The sequence below is a fragment of the Acinonyx jubatus genome, chromosome A2 (assembly GCF_027475565.1).
Source record: "Acinonyx jubatus isolate Ajub_Pintada_27869175 chromosome A2, VMU_Ajub_asm_v1.0, whole genome shotgun sequence".
NCBI lineage: Eukaryota > Metazoa > Chordata > Mammalia > Carnivora > Felidae > Acinonyx > Acinonyx jubatus.
The window spans coordinates 6,619,355-6,641,314 of record NC_069383.1 but is presented as its reverse complement, the minus strand read 5'-3'; the positions used below and the strand labels follow the sequence as shown (position 1 = coordinate 6,641,314).

Genomic DNA, 21,960 nt, shown 5'->3' with positions numbered 1-21,960 from the left:
TTCACTTGACAATCGAAATATTGTTCACTCACTTCTCTTAACATATATTATATTCCAGTTTTCTCTGAATGTGGTTCTATTTCAGTGCTGAAGACTGTGGTATTTCCAGCGTATAATGTGTGCATGATCCCTGTTGTTGAAATATGTGAGAGTCATGACTCATGATGGGGAATTTACACTAGGATTTATAGAGGAAGACCTGAGGAAAGATTTAGGGTATGAAGTCTACTGTGAAGGATGTGTAGGATGTGTCCATGTGGGTGATGGGTACAACGGTCATGCTTCTATTCACAAACAGGAAAGTTCATGGTGACGGGTAAGATTTTCAGGGGAAGGATAAAGTCAGGAGCAACAGCGTTCAGTTAGGTTTGTGACAAGTTCAATATCAGATGTCAAAGTTAGGGTCCAATGTAAATGACCTGCATTAACTTCAAAGTTATTGGATCAGAAGGCTATATGAAAGGCTCGGGGTAACATAAATATCTCCCTTAATATCAGTTGAATCTTTACTAATTGCCAATACCCCGCAGTCCAAAACTATATGCTAGAAGATCCATATAGGATGCCCAAAGGAAGAAGAAAGAACCAGTTTTGTGAGGTTTAGTCCTTCAACTAATTAGATAGATATTTGAAGGGGTCAAGAGGAAAGGACCTTGTCTGTTAGGTTTTAGCATTTAAGTAATCTCTATACCCACCATGGGGCTCCAACTCATGACCATGAGATCAAGGGTCACGTACTCTTTCAAATGATCCAGCCAGGCATCTCAAGAGGAAAGGGCATTTTAAACGAGAACAGTTAATTTATAGGGACAATGACAACTTAGTATTGGTCAGTTCTTGGAGTTCATCTGTGACAGAATCGTCTCCCCGGGCAGAAGGTGACCCAGGTGTAACCGTGTGACTATGTAAGGGAGGCCCCACAGGGAGTCGTCTCTACGTGCCATGTCCAGAGAGATGGAGGTTCTCTCTCTCCTGAAACCTAGTGAGGCGGCCTCTGGAGTTTGATACTGCCAGAGGGGTGTGGGCGGTGTACATTAAGAGACTTGTTGTGTTTCCTTCGGAGTTTGGCTCTGCTGCCTGGTGGTCATGGGATACATGAAGGCTGTTGCTTTGCTCTGTGGAGGGAGCAGAGTACACATGGTGGTGGAGGTCTTGGACGCAGTCAGAACTTTCACTAACAGGGGGGCAAAAGTATGTGTACTTCATATATCAAATGGGGCCACATGGAGGGAGGCACCCAAAGCCAGTTTGAAGGGGACTTGCCCAGGGGCCCAGCAGGGATCCCAGCAGCTTGTATGTGCATCAGATTTCTGGAAGTCCGGCACTAGGAACAGACGTTGAAGCAAGTGATGGGAGAGGAGAGAGTGGCCTTCTGTTGGGCTTATGATTTCAGATTCCCAGAGGAGACTCTGAAGGCTATTAACAGTGTTCCATGGGGAAAGGAGCCACTAAGAATGTTGCTACTGTCCCCCCACCAAGGCCAGACTACACTTGACTCATCTTCAGTGTTTCTGCCTCTTCTCCTCCAGCCCATGAAGAATCAGAGCCAGGGCAAGGAGAGGAGGAGAATGGCAGCGTGGGGAGAGCTCTAAGCAGCACTGTCTACACTGCAGGTTCTTCTCTGGGAGCAGGCACATGCCAGGGATGCCAGGGACAGTAGAAGATTTACCCTTCAGTAATATTTTTTAAAAGTTTTTGTGTGTATATATATATACATATATATAGCTAGCTGGACAATTTATTGTCAATAAATTGTCAAGTTAGCTAACATACAGTGTATACAGTGTCCTCTTGGTTTTGGGGGCAGATTCCTATGATTCGTCACTTACATACAGCATCCAGTGCTCATCCCAACAAGTGCCCTCCTCAATACCCATCACCCATTTTCCCCCCTCCCCACCCCCCATCAACCCCCAGTTCGTTCACTTTTTAAGAGTCTCTTATGGTTTGCCTCCCCCTCTGGTTGAAATTATTTCTTCCCCTCCCTTCCCCCATGGTCTTTTGTTAAGTTTCCTAAGTCCACATATGAGTGAAAACATATGACATCTGTCTTTCTCTGACTGACTTATTTCACTTAGCATAATACCCTCCAGTTCCATCCATGTTGTTGCAAAAGGCAGGATTTCATTCTTTCTCATTGCCAAGTAGTATTCCATTGTATATATAAACCACATCTTTATCCATTCTTCTGTCGATGGACATTTGGGCTCTTTCCATAATTTGGCTATTGTTGAAAGTGCTACTATAAATATTGGGGTACATGTTCCCCTGTGAATCAGCCCTCCTGTATCCTTTGGATAAATTCTGAGTAGTGCTATTGCTGGGTTGTAGGGATGTTCCATTTTAATTTTTTGAGGAACCTCCATAATGTTTTCCAGAGCGGCTGCACCAGTTTGCATTCCCACCAACAGTTAAGAGAGTTACCGTTTCTCCACATCCTCGCCAACATCTTTTGTTTCCTGAGTTGTTAATTTTAGCCACTCTGACCGGTGTAAGGTGGCATCTCAGTGTGGTTTTGATTTGTATTTCCCTGATGATGAGTGACGTTGAACATCTTTGCATGTGTCTGTTGGCCATTTGGATGTCTTTTTTCGAAAAGTGTCTATTCATGTTGTCTGCCCATTTCTTCACTGGGTTATTTGTTTTTTGGGTGTTGAGGTTGGTAAGTTCTTTATAGATTTTGGATACTAACCCTTTGTTTGATATGTCACTTTTAAATATCTTCTCCATTGCATTGGTTGCCTTTTTGTTTTGTTGATTGTTTCCTTTGCAGTGCAGAAGCTTTTTATCTTGATGAGGTCCCAAGAGTTCATTTTTTCTTTTATTTCCCTTGCCTTAGGAGATGGGTCGAGCAAGAAATTGCTGGGGCTCAGGTCAAAGAGGTTATTGCCTGTTTTCTCCTCTAGGGTTTTAATGGTTTTCTCTCTCACATTTAGGTCTTTCATCAATTTTGAGTTTAATTTTGTGTATGGTGTACGAAAGTTGTCTGTTGCTTCATTATTGGTATATAGAAAGGCAACTGATTTCTGTACATTGGTTGTGTATCCTGTGACTTTGCTGAATTCATGTATCAGTTCTAGTAGCTTTTTGGTGGAGTCTTTCAGGTTTTCCATGTAGAGTATCATGTCATTGTGGAACGTGAAAGTTTGAGTTCTTCACCAATTTGGATGCCTTTTATTTCATTTTGTTGTCTGCTTGCTGAGGCTAGGACTTCCAACATGATGTTAAACAACAGCCATGAGAGTGGACATCCCTGCCATGTTCCTGATGTTGGGGGAAAGCTCTTACTTTGTTTCCATGAGGACGGTATTAGCTGTGGGCTTTTAATACATGGCTCTTATGAAGTTAAGGTAGGTTCCTTCTATCCCGACTTTCTTGAGGGCTTTTACTAAGAAAGGATGCTATATTTTGTCAAGTTCTTTTTCTGCATCTATTGACAGGATCATATGGTTCTTATCCTTTCTTCTATTAATGTGATGTATCACATTAATTGATTTGAGAATATTGACCCAGCCATGCAGCCCAGAAATGAATCCCACTTAATCGTGGTGAATAATTCTTTTGAGATGCGGTTGAATTTGATTTGCTAGTATTTTGTTAGGAATTTTTGCATTTATGTTAACCAGTGATATTGGTCTGTAATTCTCCTTTTTAGTGGGGTCTCAGTCTGGTTTGGGAATCAAGGTAATGGTGACTTCACAGAATGAGTCCAGAAGCTTTCTTCCATGTCTATTTTTTTGGAACAGCTTGAGAAGGATAAGTATTAACTCTGTTTTAAATGTCTGGTAGAATTCCCCTAGGAAGCCATATGGCCCAGGACTCCTATCTGTTGTTAGGTTTTTGACAACTGATTCAATTTCTTCACTGGTTATGGGTGTGTTCAAATTTTCTACTTCTTCCTGTTTGAGTTTTGGTAGCGTGTGGGTGTCTAGAAATTTGTCCATTTTCTCCAGGTTGTCAAGTTTGTTGGCATGTAATTTTTCATAGTATTCCCTGAGAATTGTATTTCTGTGATGTTGGTTGTGATCTGTCCACTTTTATTTGTGCTTTTTATCTATTTGGGTCCTCTCTCTTTTCTTTTTGAGAAGCCCGAGTAGGGGTTTATCAATTTTGTTTGTTTTTTCGAGAAAAGAAAAAAACTAGCTATTAGATTCATTGATCTGTTCTACTGTATTTTTTTGGCGGGGTGTTCTATATTTTTTATTTCTGCTCTAATCTTTATTATTTCTCTTCTTCTGCTGTTCTGCTGGCTTTGGGGTTTCTTTGCTGTTCTGCTTCTACTTCCTTTAGGTGTGCTATTAGATTTTGTATTTGGGATTTTTCTTATTTCTCGAGATAGGCCTGGATTGCAATGTATTTTCCTCTTAGAACTGCCTTTGCTGCATCCCAAAGGATTTGGACTGTCATGTTTTCATTTTCACTTGCTTCCATATACGTTTTAATTTCTTCTTTAAGTGCCTGGTTGACCCATTCATTCTTTAGTAGGATGTTCTTTAACCTCCAGGCATTTGGAGGCTTCCAAAGTTTTTCCTGTGGTTGACTTCAAGTTTCATAGCATTGTTGTCTGAAAATATGCATGGTATGATCTCGGTTCTTTTATATTTGTTGAGGGCTGTTTTGTGACCTAGGATGTGATCTATTTTGGAGAATGTTCCATGTGCACTCGAAAAGAATTCTGCTGCTTTTGGATGAAAAGTTCTGGAAATATCTGTCAAGTCCATCTGGTCCACTGTATCATTCAAAGCCATTGTTTTTTCATTGATTTTTTTTGCCCAGACGATCTGTCCATTGTTGTACGTGGAGAATTAAAGTTTCCTCCAATTACAGAATTTCTATCGATAAGATCACTTATGTTTGTGATTAACTGATTTATGTATTTGGGTGCAATCAAGTTGGGAGCATAAACATTTACAATTGTTAGCTCTTCTTGATGTATAGACCCTGTAATTATGATATATTGCCCTTCTTCATGTCTTGTTACAGCCTTTAGATTAAAATCTAGTTCGTGTGATATAAGTATGGCTACCCCAGCTTTCTTTTGACTTCCAGTAGTATGATAGATGGTTCTCCATCCCCTCACTTTCAATCTGAAAGTGTCCTCAGGTCTAAAATGGACCTCTTGTAGACAGCATATAGATGGATCTTGGTTTTTTTTTTTTAATCCATTCTGATATGTTATGTGTTTGATTGGGGCATTTAGTCCATTTACCTTCAGAGTGATTATTGAAAGATATGGATTTAGTGTCATTGTGTGACCTGTAGGTTTCATGCTTGTGGTGATGTCTCTGGTCCTTTGTAGTCTTTGCAGCATTCCACTCACAGAGTCCCCCTAAGGATCTCTTGCAGAACTTGTTTAGTGTTCATGAATTCCTTCAGGTTTTGTTTGTCTGGGAAAGCCTTTATCTTTCCTTCTATCCTGAATGACAGCCTTGCTGGATAAAGGATTCTTGGCTGCATATTTTTCCTATTCAGCACATTGAATATTTCCTGCCACTCCCTTCTTGCCTGCCTAGTTTCAGTGGATAGGTGTGCTACTACCCTTATGTGTCTACTCTTATAGGTTAAGGCTAGTTTTTCCCTGGATGCTTTCAGAATTTTCTCCTTATCTTTGTATTTTTTCCAGTTTCACTATGATATTCTGTGGAGAAGATCTATTCTTGTTAAATCTGAAAGGAGTTCTCTTTGTCTCCTGGATTTGGATGTCCATTTCCTTCCGCAGATAAGGGAAGTTCACAGCTAAAATTTGTTCAAGTAAACCTTCTTCCCTTTTTCTCTCTCTTTTCTTCTTCTTCTTCTGGAACTCTTATCATATGGATATTATTATGTTTCATTGAATCTCCTCGTTCTCTATTTCTCCCCTCTGGGTCTAGTATGTTCTTATCTCTCTGTTTCTTGGCTTCATCATTTTCCATAATTTTATCTTCTATTTCACTTAATCTACCCTTTGCCTCCTTCATCCTTGCTGTCACTGTATCTAGTTTATTTTTCACCTCAATTACAGCATTTCTTAATTCGTTGTGACTATTTCTTAGTTCCTTGATCTCTGTGGCAATAGATTCTCTTCTGTCTTCTATGCTTCTTTCAAGCCCAGTAATATGACTATTATTCTAAATTCTTGCTCAGTTATATTGCTTATATCTGTTTTGAGCAATTCTCTAGCTGTCATTTCCTCCTGGAATTTCTTTTGAGGAGAATTCTTCCGTTGCATCATTTTGCCTTGTTTTCTGTCCCTTATGTGTTTTAATAGCTTCTTATGGGTCTTGCTCCTGTGAAGACTATTATATTAAAACAGGGGGTCATAATGTTGTCCAGGGCCTGGCCCTTCAAGAGGTATTTTTGGAGTGTGTTTTGTGCTCTCTGTCGTTTAGACTCTGATTACTTTATCTCCCTATTCCTAGTGGTGGTTTGGACCTTCCACCCGGAGTGCTTTGATTTGTTGTTGAAGTATGCTTGGAAAAAGAAATTTTTAATGGGGGTGGTGGTGGTGGAAGAGGCTTTATCCCATACAAAGAGAGAAATGACAGGGGCAGGGAAAAGGAAAAGAAAAAAAAATTGACCAAACAGAGATCAGAGAAACTTTATGGCTTAGTCCATAGAGAGAGAGAGAGAGAGGAAAATAAAGGAGATACAGAAGAGGCATAAAGAGAATAGATTAAAAATGTCTGCTTAAACAAACCAACAACCAGAATAACCAGCCTAGAGAAGGGAAGAAATAAGAGGAAGAAGAAGAAGAAGAAGGAAGAAGGATGAAAGAAGAAGAAGAAGAAGAAGAAGAATATATGTATATATATACATAAAATAAAAATTGACCAAGAATCAAATCAGAGAATGCAAAACTACTGGACCAACATCTGATGGTGCCTTGTATCCAGTGCCTGTGCTGGTCTGGAGGAGGGACTGTCTGGTTCAGTCAGTGTTGAGTCTTGCTCTGTTAGACACACAGTTACCAGGTGCAGAGGGGCATGCTTTGGTGTGAGCAGGTCCACCTCCACTGTCGATCCATTGTCCGTTCCCTGAAGCCCCACCTTGCTGGTGATGGGGAGTAAAATGGTGACACCCCAGTCTCTCCTCCCCAGACCAGGCATCTTAGACCACTCTGTTCAGGTCGTCCTCACAGTGCCACAGGAGCACGAGTGGGCAGTCTGTTTCGCTCCAGGATCTTGGGTCTCCAAGGCAGTCGGCTGGGATTCAAACCCCAATGTCTTAAAGGATCCTGCTCCACGTGCCCCAGTTCTGGCGTACTGTCACTCCAGTGTATGGGCACAAAGGGCCTCTGGGTGGTGGGGGGGTCCTGCAGTGTCCTTTGTCCTTGGAATGGCTATTTGCCTTCTTCCCACAGCGCTCAAGGGAGGGGATTGCTCTCTCCAACTGTGCCTGGGAGCTGGCTACAGAGCTTGGGCTGGCTCCCCTCCTCCCCAGGTACACAAAGAGGCCGGAGAAAGCCCTGCAGTTAAAAATTGGTTCTTTCTCCATTTTTTCTGTTCCCCAACCCATGTTTTTTCTCTTGTCCAAATACAACCTTCCACTTCTGCAACCTCTCTTTCGCTTTCTTTTGTCTTTCTGCAGAAGGGGATCCCTCCCCTCCGTTCCTACGCTGTCTTTTTTTATCTCTCCCAGTTTGAAATCATGCATCTATGGCCCATCACATTGTCCCCATGGGCCCCTGGAGATGTTTCTGTCACTCTGTAGCCTGGATTCCTGGAATTTCAAGCCTTCTCACTTCAATACTTCTGTGTTTGAGGGACGAGGGAACTTCAGATTCCCTTATTTCTCTGCCATGTTAACTCCTTCTGAAAATTTTTTCAAGTGTTTATTTATTTGTGTGAGAGAGAGAGCATGAGCAGGGGCAGGGCAGAGAGAGAGGGAGACACAGAATCGGAAGCAGTCTCCAGGCTCCAAACTGTCAGCACACAGCCCAACGTGGGGCTCAAACCCATGGACCTCGAGATCATGACCTGAGCTGAAGTCAGACGCTCAGCTGAGTCACCCAGGCACCCCACCCCTCAGTGAAATTGAGAGTGTGATTATTACACTAGATGATTTGAGTACATGAATGTGACCAATAGTGATTGGAAAGGTTTTTTGTTTAAGGCAGAACCTGTGTAAGGTTTCCTTCAGGTGGCACGGATGGAGCCAGTTTGAAGGGCCGATGGGAGGAAAGAATAAGTGTCTTCTCTCCCTGTCCTTGTGACATCCCTCTTATTTAATCACATAGTTGCACATAAGAGGACTTTGATGGAGAGGAGATTCCAGTAGAGAAGAACCCCAAGATCTTGCCCATCCTAATCCTGTAACTGAGGTGTGTGTTTCCTATGAGTGTAGCACTGGGAATCCAGGTGACAGGCACTTTGCTCGTGCAGAGAACTGACAGGAAGTTCCCACATCCCACCAGGGAGGGACATTTATATGTAAATCACAGAGAATCTAGAGATTCAGAGAGGTGGAGTAGGGCCTCCAATATCTCAGGTGGTCAGGGTCCCTCTGGGCCCTGGGCCTTACTTATTCAAGATCAATCAGACCCAAGACTTGACCAGCTAAAAATCTGTGCCAAGGAGTGTCCACATCCTTGCATCCGAGGAGAGGACAGGCTGTCAAGAGCACAGCACCGAATGCACATGATCTTTACATCTGTGTGGGTGACTTTGCCGGCAGGCTTGTGGCGTGACTGGGGCTAAATTTCTGAGTACACTTAGAGACCACAACTTGGCCTTTTGAGAGTGAATTTCATTTTTGACAATCTCAATCTGGTAAATAGGGTGAGTGACCAAAGCATGCTAGTGTTTGGAAGCAAAAAGAAGCTACACATTAGAGACTTGTCTTCCATTGTCGCCTTTAACTCTGAAGACGACTCTGCTGAGGGAGTTTCAGAGACGTTGTGAGTGATGAGCCCTGAAGATGCATGTTCCAGAGACAGCGATCATTTGCCAAAGTGCTGTGCACATATTCCATGAACAACAACCCAGAGTGCATTTGTCATCATTTGTGAATGTGGATGTAAGGTTGCATAATTTCTGGCATGTTTTTAAAACAGTGGTCTATGTTTATTTCATTTATTTATTTTCGGCCTAGTCTATGTTTATGAACAAAAATACAAAATGGAATATCTGAGGCAATTGTTCTGAAGTTCTTTCTTCCTGTTAAGAAGTATCTTGATTATCTGAAATTCTTCCTAAGTTAGACTGCATTCTCTGGGGTTTGGAATCAACAATTACCATGTTGCAGAAGGTGGCATTGATGGTAAGAAAACCTTCTTCTTAAGGACCTGAAGCTCTGATCTAGGTGTGACCATGTATAATATCATGTCATCTGCAAAAAGTGAAAGCTTCACTTCATCTCTGCCAATTTTGATGCCTTTGATTTCCTTTGTTGTCTGATTGCTGATGCTAGAACTTCCAACACCATGGTAAACACAGCAGTGAGAGTGGACATCCCTGTCGTGTTCCTGATCTCAATCCCTCAGAAATACAAGTAATTCTCAAGGAATACCATGAAAAATTATATGCCAACAAATTGGACAACCTGGAAGAAATGGGCAAATTCCTAAGCACCCACATACTTCCAAAAGTCAAACAGGAAGAAATAAAAAATTTGATAAGTTATCAAAAATCTCCCAACAACTAAGAGTCCTGTACCACATGGTTTCCCTGGGGAATTCTACCAGACATTTTAGGAGAGATAATACCTATCTTTCTAAAGCTGTTCCAACAATAGAAGGGGAAGGAAAACTTCTAGACTCAACCTTTGAAGCCAGCATTACTTTGATTCCTAAACCAGACAGATACCCAGCAAAAAAAAGAGAACTACAAGCCAATATCCCTGATGAATATGGATGCAAAAATTCTCAGTAAGTTACTAGCAAATCAAATTCAACAGCATATAAAACGAATTATTCACCGTGATCAAGTGGGATTCATTCCTGGGCTGCAGGGCTGGTTCAACATATGCAAATCAATCAATGTGATACCTCACATTAATACAAGAAAAGAAAAGAACCATGTGATCCTGTCAATCGATGCATAAAAACAATTAAACAAGATTCAGCATCCCTTCTTAAAAAAAACCCTGGAGAAAGTCTGGAGAGAAGGAACATACTTAAACATCATAAAAGCCATTTATGAAAAGCCCACAGCTAATATCCTCAATGGGGGAAAACTGAGAGCTTTCCTGTTTGTTTGTTTTTTTTTCTAATAGCAACTCAAGCGGACTAAGACAGTGTCTACGTTTTGATAAATGCTCACACACACAAAAAATGTTTGTTTCCCTTTGCCATGAATCCACTTTCTATATAAAACACTACCAGTCAATGCACTATTTTTTCAAGAAGGAAAAATACATCCAAACTCCTAAAATGAATTAAGGACATTTGAAAGTTAACCACATTTATTTGAATAGTGTACATATAGTCAAAAGTGACATTTGAATGCTAAAAGTGAACTTGAGCCTTTGCAAAGTCGATACAGTGTCCAAGGCGTCCTGAGTCATTAAGACTCCCAGTCTGAAACTCCAGGTTTCCTTTGAAATTGGGTTTAAGTTCCCCTCAGCGCCTTGACCCAGCCCCTTTACCCTCCAGGCTCCCCACATTTGGAAGGGCAGAGCCTTCAATCTGGCCCTGGAGCCCCCCGCTGGAGAAGCAGCAGGACAAGTAACAGTGCGCCCCCCAGCAGCAGGAGCGCCAGCGGCCACAACCGCCTTGTGGCCTCCAGCCAGCGCCGCCCCCGCCCCCACTGCCGACCCCACCCCCGCCCCAGACCGCGGGCCGCCAGCCGCGCAGCCACCAGGCGGAGCGTGTCCTCGGGACGCGCGTGGCGCCGGGCCCACGCCAGGCCGTACACGTCGTCGGTGAAGGGCGCGCCGTCGTGCTCCAGCGCCAGCCGCTCCACCAGCGCCAGCAGCTCGCCCACCTGCGCATCGCGCTCGGCGCCTTCCGCTCGGTTGTCCAGGGCGCACACGCGGCCGCCGCACTCGGCCACCAGGGCCCGCAGCGCGCGGTTGTCGGTGGCGCGCACGTAGTCGTGCAGCGAGGCCCCCTCCAGGTCCTCCCGGCGCGTGAAGACGACCACGGCGCGCGCCAGGACGCCGGCGCCGAACAGCTCGCGGACGCCGCGCGCCGCCTCCTCGTCCTGGGCGGTGAAGCGGCCCAGCTGCGTGACCAGCAGCAGCGCGTGCGGTCCGGGCGCCGAGAGCAGGTAGCAGCTGGCCCGCTCGGTGCAGTCCGGGTCCGCGTGCCGGCCTTGGGCGGTGAAGAGGTCGGGGGTGTCGGTGACCTCCACGCGCCACCCGGCCCAGCTGCGGCTCCCCAGGGTGCAGCTTCTGGTCACCGGGGTGGCCGCGAGCCTGGACGGGAAGAGCCTGTGGCCCAGGATGCTGTTGCCCGTGGCGCTCTTGCCCACTCCGGTCCTGCCGGCCAGGATGAGCCTGAGCCTGCGCTCCTGCGCGAGGGGCTGCTGGTCTTCCGGGTCCTGGGAACCTGTGAGGACAGAGTAGGCGTGGGCCGCCGTCCTGAGAGCGCGCATCCCGCTCCACCTGGGCTCTGGGCTGCTTCCTGAACGGAGGAGGGCACCGACGCCTCCCGCTTCTGCTTGTCCAACCAGGCCTTTCCCAGGCGCTCTGGTTAGAGCTTGTGCGACTCCGGGGGCATTTTTAGCCACCTTTCTTCCATCTTTGGCTCCAGTGCGTGCACCTGCCCCCCAGTCCATGCTCTGGCACCGGGTACACACTGCTCTGGAGGGTCCCCCTCGAAGGTCGCAGGCCATGACTTCAGCTGACATTACCTGTGGTCGTCCGCACCGTGCAGAGCTGCTCCGTGCTTGACGACTTCCCAGGCCTCTGCCAGACTTCTCCCAGGGGCCATCCCAGCGAGGAGATGTGGGGGGGCACAGAAGGCCTGGGAGTGAAGGGCTGTCTGGAGTCCCAGACAACCCCGGGTTGGAATCACAGCCCCGCATGTGCCAGCTGTGGAACCTTGGGCAAGTTTAGTCTAAGCGTTCAACGTCTTCTGCATAATGGGAGGGGTGACAGAGAGTTGTGTCTCCCAGGGTTGCTCAGAATATTAGGTGACAGGATCTCTTTGCTTCTTCCTTCCTCCACTTCCCCTCCTCCTCCCTCTTCTCTCTAGGAAACCTGCTTCCAGTAAGACACAGTTAACCCTCCATCCTTGTTCACGGACACAGTCTACCTGGTAAACCGTGTTCCCTCTAGTCCATGATCTCAACCTTCCACAACTTCTGTGGGGATCAGAGTAGATGGTTTATCCTCATTGTACCCTTTGCGACCCAAGGCACAGGCTAGTCAAGGCATTTAATATCCTACAGTAGGGCAGGGGCAGAGGTCCAGCAAAAATGCAAAGCTGGGGCTCTAGCTGTTTCACCTCAGCATGGGGACGTGTCTGGGATTTGTCTCTGTTCAGTCTTTCTTTTTTTAATGTTTAATTATTTTTGAGAGAGACAGAGACAGAATGCAAGTGGGTTGGGACAGAGAGAGAGGGAGACGAATCTGACACAGGCTCCAGGCTCTGAGCTGTCAGCACAGAGCCCAACGTGGGGCTCGAACTCACGAGCTGGAGATCTTGACCTGAGCTGGAGTCAGACGCTCAACCGACTGAGCCACCCAGATGCCCCAATGTCTCTGTTCAGTCTTGAGTTAGCCCATGGCCTTGGGACCCAGAGCTGACGTCTAGGGGCAAGTACACACTGAAATCATTTCTTACCATAGGCATTTTCTTCATCTCTGGCCATCTTGCGTCCTCCCATGCCCACCTGAAAGAGTTCCGAACACAACCTATTAGTTCCTTCATTCCTTCAATCATTCATTCGTTTATCGAATAGGTATAACTACCTAAGGTGGCTCAGGCAAGGTCCAAAGAGCTGGTGACATCCCAATGAAAGGTCATGCTTCCTGCCCTCCTCTGAACATCAGAATTTGGGGAAGAACCCTGGAAGGACCTGGTTGGTATTGGAACCAAACCGTGAGAACCTTTGGTGAACCCCGTTGGTCCTTTCAGGGACCCTGAATGCAAATGACAGAGTGGTGGTGATAACCCGTCATCTGTGTCAGTGAGTGAGCCTTAGCTGAGAATTTCCCAGGTAATTTATGTCAGTGGCATTAACTGTAGGCACAAAGTTTTCTCAGAAGATTCCACAGCCAGGGCAGACTTTGGAAAACCCTGAGAATCAGAAATTCTGCTCAGTGACTTGGGGAACAACCTTAGGGCGGTTGGCCGGGGATGGGTGGGGGTGGGGGACAAGAAGCGAGTTTGCAGTTTGCTTTTGAAAATTAGGAAAGATACCTATCTTCCATGTTGATGTGAAGAACCTGTGATCTGCTCTCTGAAGACCAAAGAATTTGGCTTGTGTCATTTGTGTAAATATGACCTGTGTGCTGGAGAGATGGGACACTCCCTTCCGGCTCCTGGTGTTCCTGCCTCGAATCTGAGGCCTCTCAAACTAAGCGATGACCCCAAGTCCGGCAGGATTTGCGACAGCTAGCCACTCAGTGATGGAGTCTGCTCCATCTCACGAGGACCTGGTCACAAGGGCGCAGCTCTGCTCTGTCTGCTTCGCCAGCCCTGTGTCCCACTCACTCCCCTTCTGGGTCAGCTGCTCCGCAGAGGACAGGTTTCAGGGCCTTTCCAGCCTACCTGTGCGCTCACCCCCATGAACACTCATTCTCTCCCACGTTTCTGTCTGAGTCCTGTCTGTGCTCCACCATCCATTTCAAATGCTACCTCTTCATGGCAACACCTGGCTACCACGGGTGACCGTGCTGTGTCCCATGGGCAACACACAAGGACAAGCAAAGGGAAGGGTTGATTGATAGCTTGTCTCTGACCCGTTAGATGTCAGGTTTGTCTTCTGTGTAATGCCCCTTTCGGCTCCCCAAACCCTTGGTAAAGTTGATCCCACAGGCCTCAGGTGAGTAGTGATCTTGTGTGTAAAAATTAGCAAACTCCCATAACACTGCACAGCAGAACTGAAGAAACAGCCAGAAGATTCAGTGCAAAGAACAAGAATTTAGCTAAAGCAAGACGTCCTTATCGATGATGGAACTGACCAAGTGTGCTCTAGGAAATCCACTGGACTCCTGGTCCCTATGGGAGTTCCCAAGGTTTGCGATGGTTTGGGATGGGATTTGAAAAATTCTTCCAGAGTTTCTGAGAGCTGACATCTGGGGTTTAGAGGCTTGGAGTCACTGACTGATGTAGAACATGGAGACTCCTAGCATCATAAATGCGATTGGATATTATGTAGTCCCCTGCTTCCTGAACCTGCTGTCTTTTGGAAGTATTTATGGGAGTCTTTAAAATATATATTTGACATTTTGTTACATAGATGTGTACTTTAATAAGAAAAAAGGGGGTGCCTTTGTGGCTCAGTCTGTTAAGTGTCTGACTCTTAATTTTGGTTCAGCTCATGATCTTATGGTTTGTGGGTTTGAGCTATTAGCACAGAGCCTGCTTCGGATTCTCTCTCCTCCTTCTTCATGTGTGCCTCCCCTGCTCATATGTCTGTCTAAAAAATAAACAAACAAATAAATAAGTAATAAATAAACGTTAAAAAAACGGTATCTCTCACCCCTCCTCCTGAGGGATTTTTTTAATTAAAAAAATTTATTTTACTGTTTACTTATTTTTTTGAGAGATGGTGAGACAGAGCTCGAGCAGGGGAGGCTCAGAAAGAGAGAGGGAGATGAAGAATCCAAAGCAGGCTCGAGGCATTGAACTGACAGCACAGAATCCATCCCAGGGCTCAAAGCTTAATGGACCAAGCCACTGAGGTACCCACCCCAACCCCCTGAATGATTCTAATGCATTGGTTCCTTGCTCTGAGTTTGTGAGCCATTCATCCTGTCCAAGCTCTTCATTTATAGCCAGTGTGTGGGGTGAAGAGGGCTCCAGCCCACAGAGCCCTGGGCAGCTTGGGCGGGGGAAGGGATGTGCAAGGACACACAAGCACGTGTACTGCAGAGGTCTGAAGACCATGTTCATAACTGTTGCTGGCTCCTGCAAGTCCCTGGGGGTGCACAGGGCTGAGGAGGTGGAGTGTGTGAGTGGAGCTTGGCTCACAGACACGATTTCCACTCTGCGATGTGTTCTGAGGTTAGACTCACTTGTTTGTCCTCAGAAATGTCTCTCTCCTTGGCTGCACATGCCCTCAGAGGGAGTGTCTGCAGCCTTCTCCAGCGTGCTCAGCCCTGACAGTGCTTCTAGCAAACACCTTTCTGACCAGGCGAGGAGCAGGGCAGGATGAAGTATGTAGTCCCAAGTAAAAGTGTGCGCACTCCAGGGCTGAAGAAGATGCTTACCATTTCTTCTTCCCTTGCTTGTTCTGAAACTCAGAGCTCCCTGAAAAGCCTGCAAGGGTGAAGTTATTCTTTCTAGATCCCGCTCCCCTTCCTGGGAGGTAGTAGAATGCAGGCGCCCACTCAGGGAGCTGCAACCAGGCCCTGAATTCCTTAGAGCCCCCCGAACCCCCCCACTTCCTCCACTCCCCTCTGTCCCAGGTGGCTCCCTTCCTCCCCGTGTGTGCTCACCTTCCAGCAGAAGTGGTGACAGTCTCTGTGGTTGGCTCCAGAAACTTGCGACCTGGTGCTGTGCCTTGGGTTGTGAGTACAGAGGCTGTTCCTGCCAGCACAGAGCAGGAAGTCTCAGAGCCCAGGGAGGGAGGGCCCAGTGGTGCCGATTTAAAGGGACAGGACATGGGCCAGGTGGGCCAGCGAGTGGTGCCTTTGAGTTCTTTTCACTGCGCAACCCACCCCCTGCTTGGGACTGTGCTGATCCTTTCTGAAGGTCGCTGTGGCACCACATCTTGTTCCCGGGAGGGGCTGTAACCTCAGTGAAGGGCAGTTTAGACTTCTGAGGCCTGTTCTCAGTTTTGGCCTCTGCCCACTACTCTTATCTCCAGTTGCCGTTTGCTTTTTGGGTGTTTTCCTAGAAAATGGCCTCTTGAGAATCTCCTTCCCCAGGAATCAGGGAGGAATCCTTGACTGGACATCAGTGTGGACAGGGCCACCAATGTGGTCCTCTCTGCCATCTCCTCATTCCTAAAGAAAAAGAGGTCTTTTGAGCTATTAAAGATCAGACAGCAGGAAGAGGATGGAATTTTCATAGGAGACTTAGTCTGGCCTCAAGTTGGTATCTCTGACCCAAGTGTCTGTTTCTCCTGTCAGGAGGTCATGAGAGAGGAAAATAGCCGTGAGTAAAATAGGCAGACAATTGTGGAGAGAAGGCTACAATAGCGTATGGTGCTATGTGCCCCGGACCTGGTTTATTCTGGAATCAACTCTGCGATCTTGCCCAACTCACTTACAGTTTCTGGAGTCAACTCTCCCCGTGTGTAGTGAGGGCTTTCAGTTAACCTGAAGCTAATGCTCTGGGGCCTGATTTTTAGCCAGTCTTGCCAGTTCATTCTCTCTAGTGAAGATACCTAACCCATGGCCCTCCACCTTATCCCCCCACACCCTATCCAGCTTTATGGAGATATAATTGAAATGTAACACTGTAATTTTGAAGGGTGCAATGTGTTGATTTGATACACTCTATATTGCAAAATAATTGCCACCACAGTATTATTAGCTAACACCTGCATCACATCACATATTTACCATTACTCGTTTTGAGTGAGAACATTTAAGCTCATCTACTCTCTTGTAACTATTAAGGTATGATACACTGGGATAAGCTATAGTCACTCTGCTGCACGTTAGATCCCCACAACTTAATCATCTTATAACTGGAACTTTGTACTCTTTGACCAATGTCTCCCCACCCCCCCATCCCCCAGCCCCTGGTCACCACCGTTCTACTCTCCATTTCTATCAGTTTGGCGCTTTAAAATTCCACATAAAAGTGATATCATACAGTATTTGTTTTTCTATGTTCGACATGTTTCGCTTACGATAATGCCCTCAAGTTCGACCCTGTTGTTGCAAATGACAAGATATTCCTCTTTCTTTTCACAGAACTATATATATATACACCCATTGATGGACCCTTAGGTTGCTTCCACATCTTGGGTATTGTGAGCAATGCTGTAGGGAGCTTGTGAGTGCAGATCTTTCTTTGAGATCTTGCTTTCATTTCCTTTGGATAAATACCCAGAAGTGGGATTGCCGGATCAAATGTAATGCTACCTCTAATTTTTGGAGGACCGTCCATACTGTTTTCCACAGTGGCTGCACCATTTTGCATCCCGTGCATAGTGCACAAGGCTTCCCTTTTCTCCACATCTTCCCTAACACTTGTTACCTCTTGTCTTCTTGATGATAGTCATTCTAACAGGTGTGAGGCGATACCTCATTGTGGTTTTGATTTGCGTTTCCCCTGATGATGGTGATACTGAGCACATCTCCATGCACCTATGTGCCACCTGGATGTCCTCTTTGGGAAAATGCCTGTTTGGTTCCTCTGTCCTTTTTAAATAAATTGCTCGGGTTTTGCTATTAATTATATGAGTTCTTTATGTATTTTGGGTATTAACCCTTTACCAAATATATGATTTGCAAATACTTTCTCCCATTCAGCGGGCTGCCTTTTTGTATTGTTGATGGTTTCCTTTGCCAGGCAGAAGCGTATTAGTTGGATGTAATCTCACTTGTTCATTTTATCTGTCGCTGCCTTTGCTTTTGTGGTCAAATCCAAAAAATTATTGCGAAGACTGATGTAAAGGAGCTTACCCCCTGTTATTCTCTAGGATTTCAAGTCTCTTAGATTTATTGAGGCCCATTTTATGGCCTATTGGTCATATTTAGGAGAAGGTTCTCTGTGTACCTGAACAGAATGCATAATCAACTTCTTTGGGTAAGGTGCTCTAGTGTTAGGTCTAGTTGTTTATCTGTGGGTCACATCTTCTGTTTCTGTTTTGACCTTCTGATTAGCTCTGGAACACGTTTGTCAGCGTGGACATTGAAGTCTACAGCTTGTTGTTGAATTGTCTATTTCTCTTTGACGCCCGTTATTTTTTGCTTCCTGTGTTTTGGAGCTCAATTGTGAAGTTCATGTGTGTTTATAACTATTACATCTTCAAATTCACTGAATCTTTGTTGTAGCCATTCAAATGTATCGTTGAGCTCCACTAGTAAAATTTTCATTTCAGTCATACTTTTCCGCTGCAGAATTTCTATTTTGTTGTTTCAAAAAGCAATTTCTGTATTCTTATGGACACACAGACAGCAGCAAATCAAGGCCTAGAAAGGCAGAAAGGGAATCAGTATCCAGATTCACTACACGATGTTACCTAAAATGCCCAGTTTTAAACAGAACTGTAAGATGTACAACGAAACAGGAAGGTGTGACCGATATACTGGAAGAACTCAGGCCACAGGAATTGCCTGGCAGAGGCCCTGGATGTTGGATTCAAAGACGGCTTCCAAAGAGCAATTCTAAGCATGTTGGAAGAACTGAAGGAAATCAGTGTGAAAACTCCCACCACTGGTACCATACTTGATGAAAGGCTGAGAGCTTTGCCCCTGTGATCAGAGATAAGACAAGGATATCTGCTCTGGTCGCTTCACTGCAACTTTGTGCAGGGGGTTTGTGTGTTTGGCTGGACTCTCCTGGTGAAGTCTGCTTCCCCTGCAGGGTGAAACCTCTGGTGTCTCTCCTGAGAGGGTGCAGCCTGGGCCTGCACAGTCCCTGGAGGTGACAGTTGTCTTAGGCCCACTCTGTGCGTCTTTCCCTAACCACTCTGTCTGTCCATACTATACCCGGCGGTTAAACCTACTGACCTCCAGCTGATTCCTCCCAAGATACCGTCCTCTTGCTGGAAGGCTGAGGGGACAGGGAGCCCCACCTTTGGCCACACCTCCCAGAAGGCAGTTTCCTTCCAGAGGAGCTGAGTGTGTGTTGGAAGGGAGGAAGCAGCTTATGGTAAACGTCACAGACTCACTGTTCTTACTACTATTTAGTAGACCTTTTTTTTTTTTTGAAATAGTCTTTCTTCTTTTGCTGAATGATCTTAGAACAACTTTAAGAGACTTTAATATATTTTTAAAAATATATATGTTGCACCACTTATGGCTGTCCCACCAGTACTAGGTCTGTAGGGTTCCTCCAGGACATATGGAAGCTGTCCTAGTTTTGGGTCAAACTCTGGCCACATTGCCAACCCTCCCCTTCTTCCTTCCTGCTGGCTGCCTGGAGTTTGCCTCGTTTTGTCTTCCCCTTGTGGTGTCTTATTATAGTTAAACGAAACAGCGCCAAAAGGGAGCCAGGTAGCAGTTACCACTGTCCTACCGACAGCCGTCTTTATATGGAGTCCCGCTGTCCTACTAACTGCAGATATGGTGAACTTGGAGAGGGTGAGAGAGACGCTGGTCTCTCCCTGTATTTCCAAAGAGTTGTTTATATTCTTTCACAGCTTGGACATGAGTCATTTCAGTGCAACTTTCACGTTCTATATCTTCCTGATAAATAAATAATAGTCGAAATAATAAGGCTGCTCGGCTGTTTGTTAGTTATTTATGTTTTGAGTGAAAAAATTTTTAAAAGTTAGGGGGGCCTGGGGGGCTCATTTGGTTGAACATCCAACTCATGGTTTCACCTCAGGACGATGATCTCATGGTTCTTGAATCAAGCCCTGTGCCGGGTTCTGTGCTGGCAGGGAGTCTACTTGGGATCCTCTCTCTCCCTCTTTATCTGTCCCTCCCCTCCTCACGTTCTCTCTCAAAATTAATAAACAAACTTTAATCAATCAATCAATCATTCAATGAACAAACAACCGGTAGAAAAATTGGTCAAAATTTTGGAAGATAGCAGTATCCGTGTGCACCTGTTCTAATAAAGAGCAGAACTGACTTGTTCAGCCCACGTCAGGGTCAAAAGATCTAGCTGCTGTGCTTGCTTTGAACAGGCCCTGGTGGGAGATTCCCAGGAAGACGTCCACCTCATCCTCAGGCCAGCACTAGCCTGAGGAGAGATGGGAAAAGCTACCTGTGCAGAGTCCAGTGAGACCTCCATGGTGGGGTTCCTCCTTGGCCCCGCCTTCCTGCCCCACACCCTTTTGAGCACAAGAGCAGCCATAAATGAGAAGACATGAATCTGTGACCTTGCCTTTGTGGCCTGATGAGGAAGACAGACTTGGGAGAATTGAGGCAGGAAATTGCTCGGGCTGAAGTAAGATGTATGTTTTTCTATGCGTGAGTGAATTTACGAGAAATCACCCTGTTACCCATTTCTTGAAAATGGAAGGGACTGTGGGAAACAATAACAGAAAAAACTGTGCTGTGATATGGTGCCATAAATATAAGTCTTTCCTTTATCCCTCGTTAAAGATTTACTTACCGTGTTTATCATTTGTAATAAAGCACTCGAGACACTCCACAAAGATGTGAGTGAAGCAATAAAAGATGTCAACTTGAAACCAAAAGAAAGAAACGAAGGTAACAGCAGAAACCGTGCCAACTTTGTTCTAAATCCCAGAGAGGGCAGATCACTGAATGCTGTCAGCTGGTCCTGGCAGCCTGTGAGTTCTTTCCCTGACCCCCTTTCTCCCAAACCGCCTCTTCCACCGTTGGTACTGAGGAATGGCTAAGAATCCAGGGGCCATCCAAGGAAAGGCTGTGGGGTTTGGAGGTGTGGCACTGGAAAGTCTAGCCGGATGAGTGAGGAAGGATGCTGTGTGTGTGGAGAGTAGCAGAGAACTCGGGGTGAAACATGCCTGTGCCTTTCCTTCTTGTGTTCATGGCTGTTGGTGCTGGCTGGTAAATAAAGGTGATGTCCATAACCATCTGTAAGTGTCCATTACTCTGATGGCCCAGGGATGCCAAAGCCCTGGGGAAAGAAGTTCCATACTCGTATTCACACCTGGGTCCTCCAGCTAGGAGTCTTGGGACTCGGCCTTCCTCAGGGTCTCCATTTGGGGGCCACAGGCCCCTGTTCCAGCTGGAGATTTATACCTACAGCCAACCAACACCTGAGAGGTTGTGTGGGTATGTGAGCCCAGGCTCATGAATCATGCCGGGGGTGGGGGGAGAGTCTTGGGATTCCTCCTCATTGGGAGATGCCCGGATAGTCTCGCATGATGCTGTTCTGTAGGAGGCATTGTATTGAGACAATCTAGGACTTCTTATCCATAAAGATACTGGGGCACATGGGGATTGTGGTTTTTTGGGTCTGTTTGTGTTTGGGTTTTCTCCAAGCCATAGATCTTGATCATTGCAGAATCAGGCACACACACTTTTCCTCTGAATGATTTTTATATATTAAGGAGACATTTTTGCTGATTAAGAGAAAATAGTCCTTTTGTGCTCTGTTGGTATTCTGTAAGAGCGAGGGATTGATTGTTGCTGCTGGGACCAGGGCCTGCTTTTACCTCTGACCCCCCAGCTCATGGTGCCCTGACAGTCTGCCTGTTTGCCTTCAGATTTCAGGAGGCCTTAACCACGCTCCCAGGCCTTAAATTCCTGTGTGTCTCTTTAAAAGAAACAATTGTTAGGTTTTGTTTTGGTGTTGTATAATTGTTTCCAAAAAGAAAATTCTCCAGAGCACTGAAATCTAAGTTCTGAGAAAGCCCCAAGCTCTCTCTCATCAGGGAGACCGGGGGTCCAACTGGGCCAGAAATGTGGCGGGAATGAGGAAGAATGTAGTCTAGAAGATTTGCCCTCTTCACACCGTGCCACAGAAGGGGAGACCTTTGAGTTTCTCAGAGGATGGGACAAGAAAGCAGGCAGGGGCAAGGTGGAGGGGACATACTGGATGCCTAGCACTGCACGACAGGTCATCCAAACTCCAGTTGAAACAGCTGAGACATGGATTGTGTGGTAGCTCCTGGAGTCCAAAGTCAAGATGCCAGCAGAGGTGTGCGCTCTCTGAAGCCTTGAGGGGGGGAATTTACTTGCTTCTTCCCGGGCTCTGCTGGCAGCTGGCCATCTTGGTGCTCCTTGGCTGGCAGATAGGTCACCACTCTCCTTCCTCACGCATTTCATTAGAAGCAGCAAGGAGAAACCAGGCCGCACCTTCCACACTGT

The 21,960-nt window shown here is 45.9% G+C and overlaps 3 protein-coding genes across 9 annotated transcripts in view; 1 reads left to right on the top strand and 2 right to left on the bottom strand.

Moving 5' to 3' along the window:
- LOC128314680 (GTPase IMAP family member 1-like) overlaps positions 1-15,552 on the bottom strand; it is a 95,838-nt gene extending 80,286 nt beyond the window's left edge. The window contains exon 1 of the mRNA XM_053217883.1: positions 15,529-15,552. The gene's annotated coding sequence lies outside the window, so the exon portion shown is untranslated. The remainder of the gene's footprint in view (positions 1-15,528) is intronic.
- Positions 1-21,960, top strand: part of LOC106986850 (GTPase IMAP family member 7-like) — a 78,457-nt gene that overhangs the window by 42,509 nt on the left and 13,988 nt on the right. Inside the window, exon 4 of one of the 5 annotated variants that reach the window (XM_053217896.1) lies at positions 20,897-20,918. The exons of 3 other annotated variants lie outside the window; for them this stretch is intronic. In XM_053217896.1, coding sequence (XP_053073871.1) covers positions 20,897-20,918 — 22 coding nt within the window. Of the gene's footprint in view, positions 1-18,837; positions 18,863-20,896; positions 20,919-21,960 lie in introns of those variants that run through there. One more of the 5 variants, XM_053217892.1, reaches the window with a different exon arrangement.
- On the bottom strand, positions 10,361-15,618 carry GIMAP1 (GTPase, IMAP family member 1). Of its 3 annotated transcripts, XM_053217874.1 has the most exons (4): positions 15,529-15,604; positions 15,106-15,349; positions 12,707-12,755; positions 10,361-11,467 (listed from the first exon to the last, which is right to left on the bottom strand). In XM_053217874.1, the coding sequence occupies exons 3-4, from the start codon at positions 12,747-12,749 to the stop codon at positions 10,599-10,601; spliced, it is 912 nt and encodes a 303-aa protein (XP_053073849.1). In that variant the 5' UTR covers positions 12,750-12,755; positions 15,106-15,349; positions 15,529-15,604; the 3' UTR covers positions 10,361-10,598. The 3 variants fall into 3 exon arrangements, with proteins under 3 accessions (XP_053073849.1, XP_053073848.1, XP_053073847.1); XM_053217873.1 differs by lacking the exon at positions 15,106-15,349 and having other exon boundaries at positions 15,529-15,618; XM_053217872.1 differs by lacking the exon at positions 15,529-15,604 and having other exon boundaries at positions 15,106-15,472.

Bases quoted from the DNA above. Each gene is read 5' to 3' on its own strand.
- GIMAP1 (XM_053217873.1), bottom strand. From the start codon at position 12,749: ATGGGAGGACGCAAGATGGCCAGAGATGAAGAAAATGCCTATG. The intron at 11,468-12,706 runs GTAAGAAATGAT...CTGTCCTCACAG, and splicing joins AGATGAAGAAAATGCCTATG to GTTCCCAGGACCCGGAAGAC.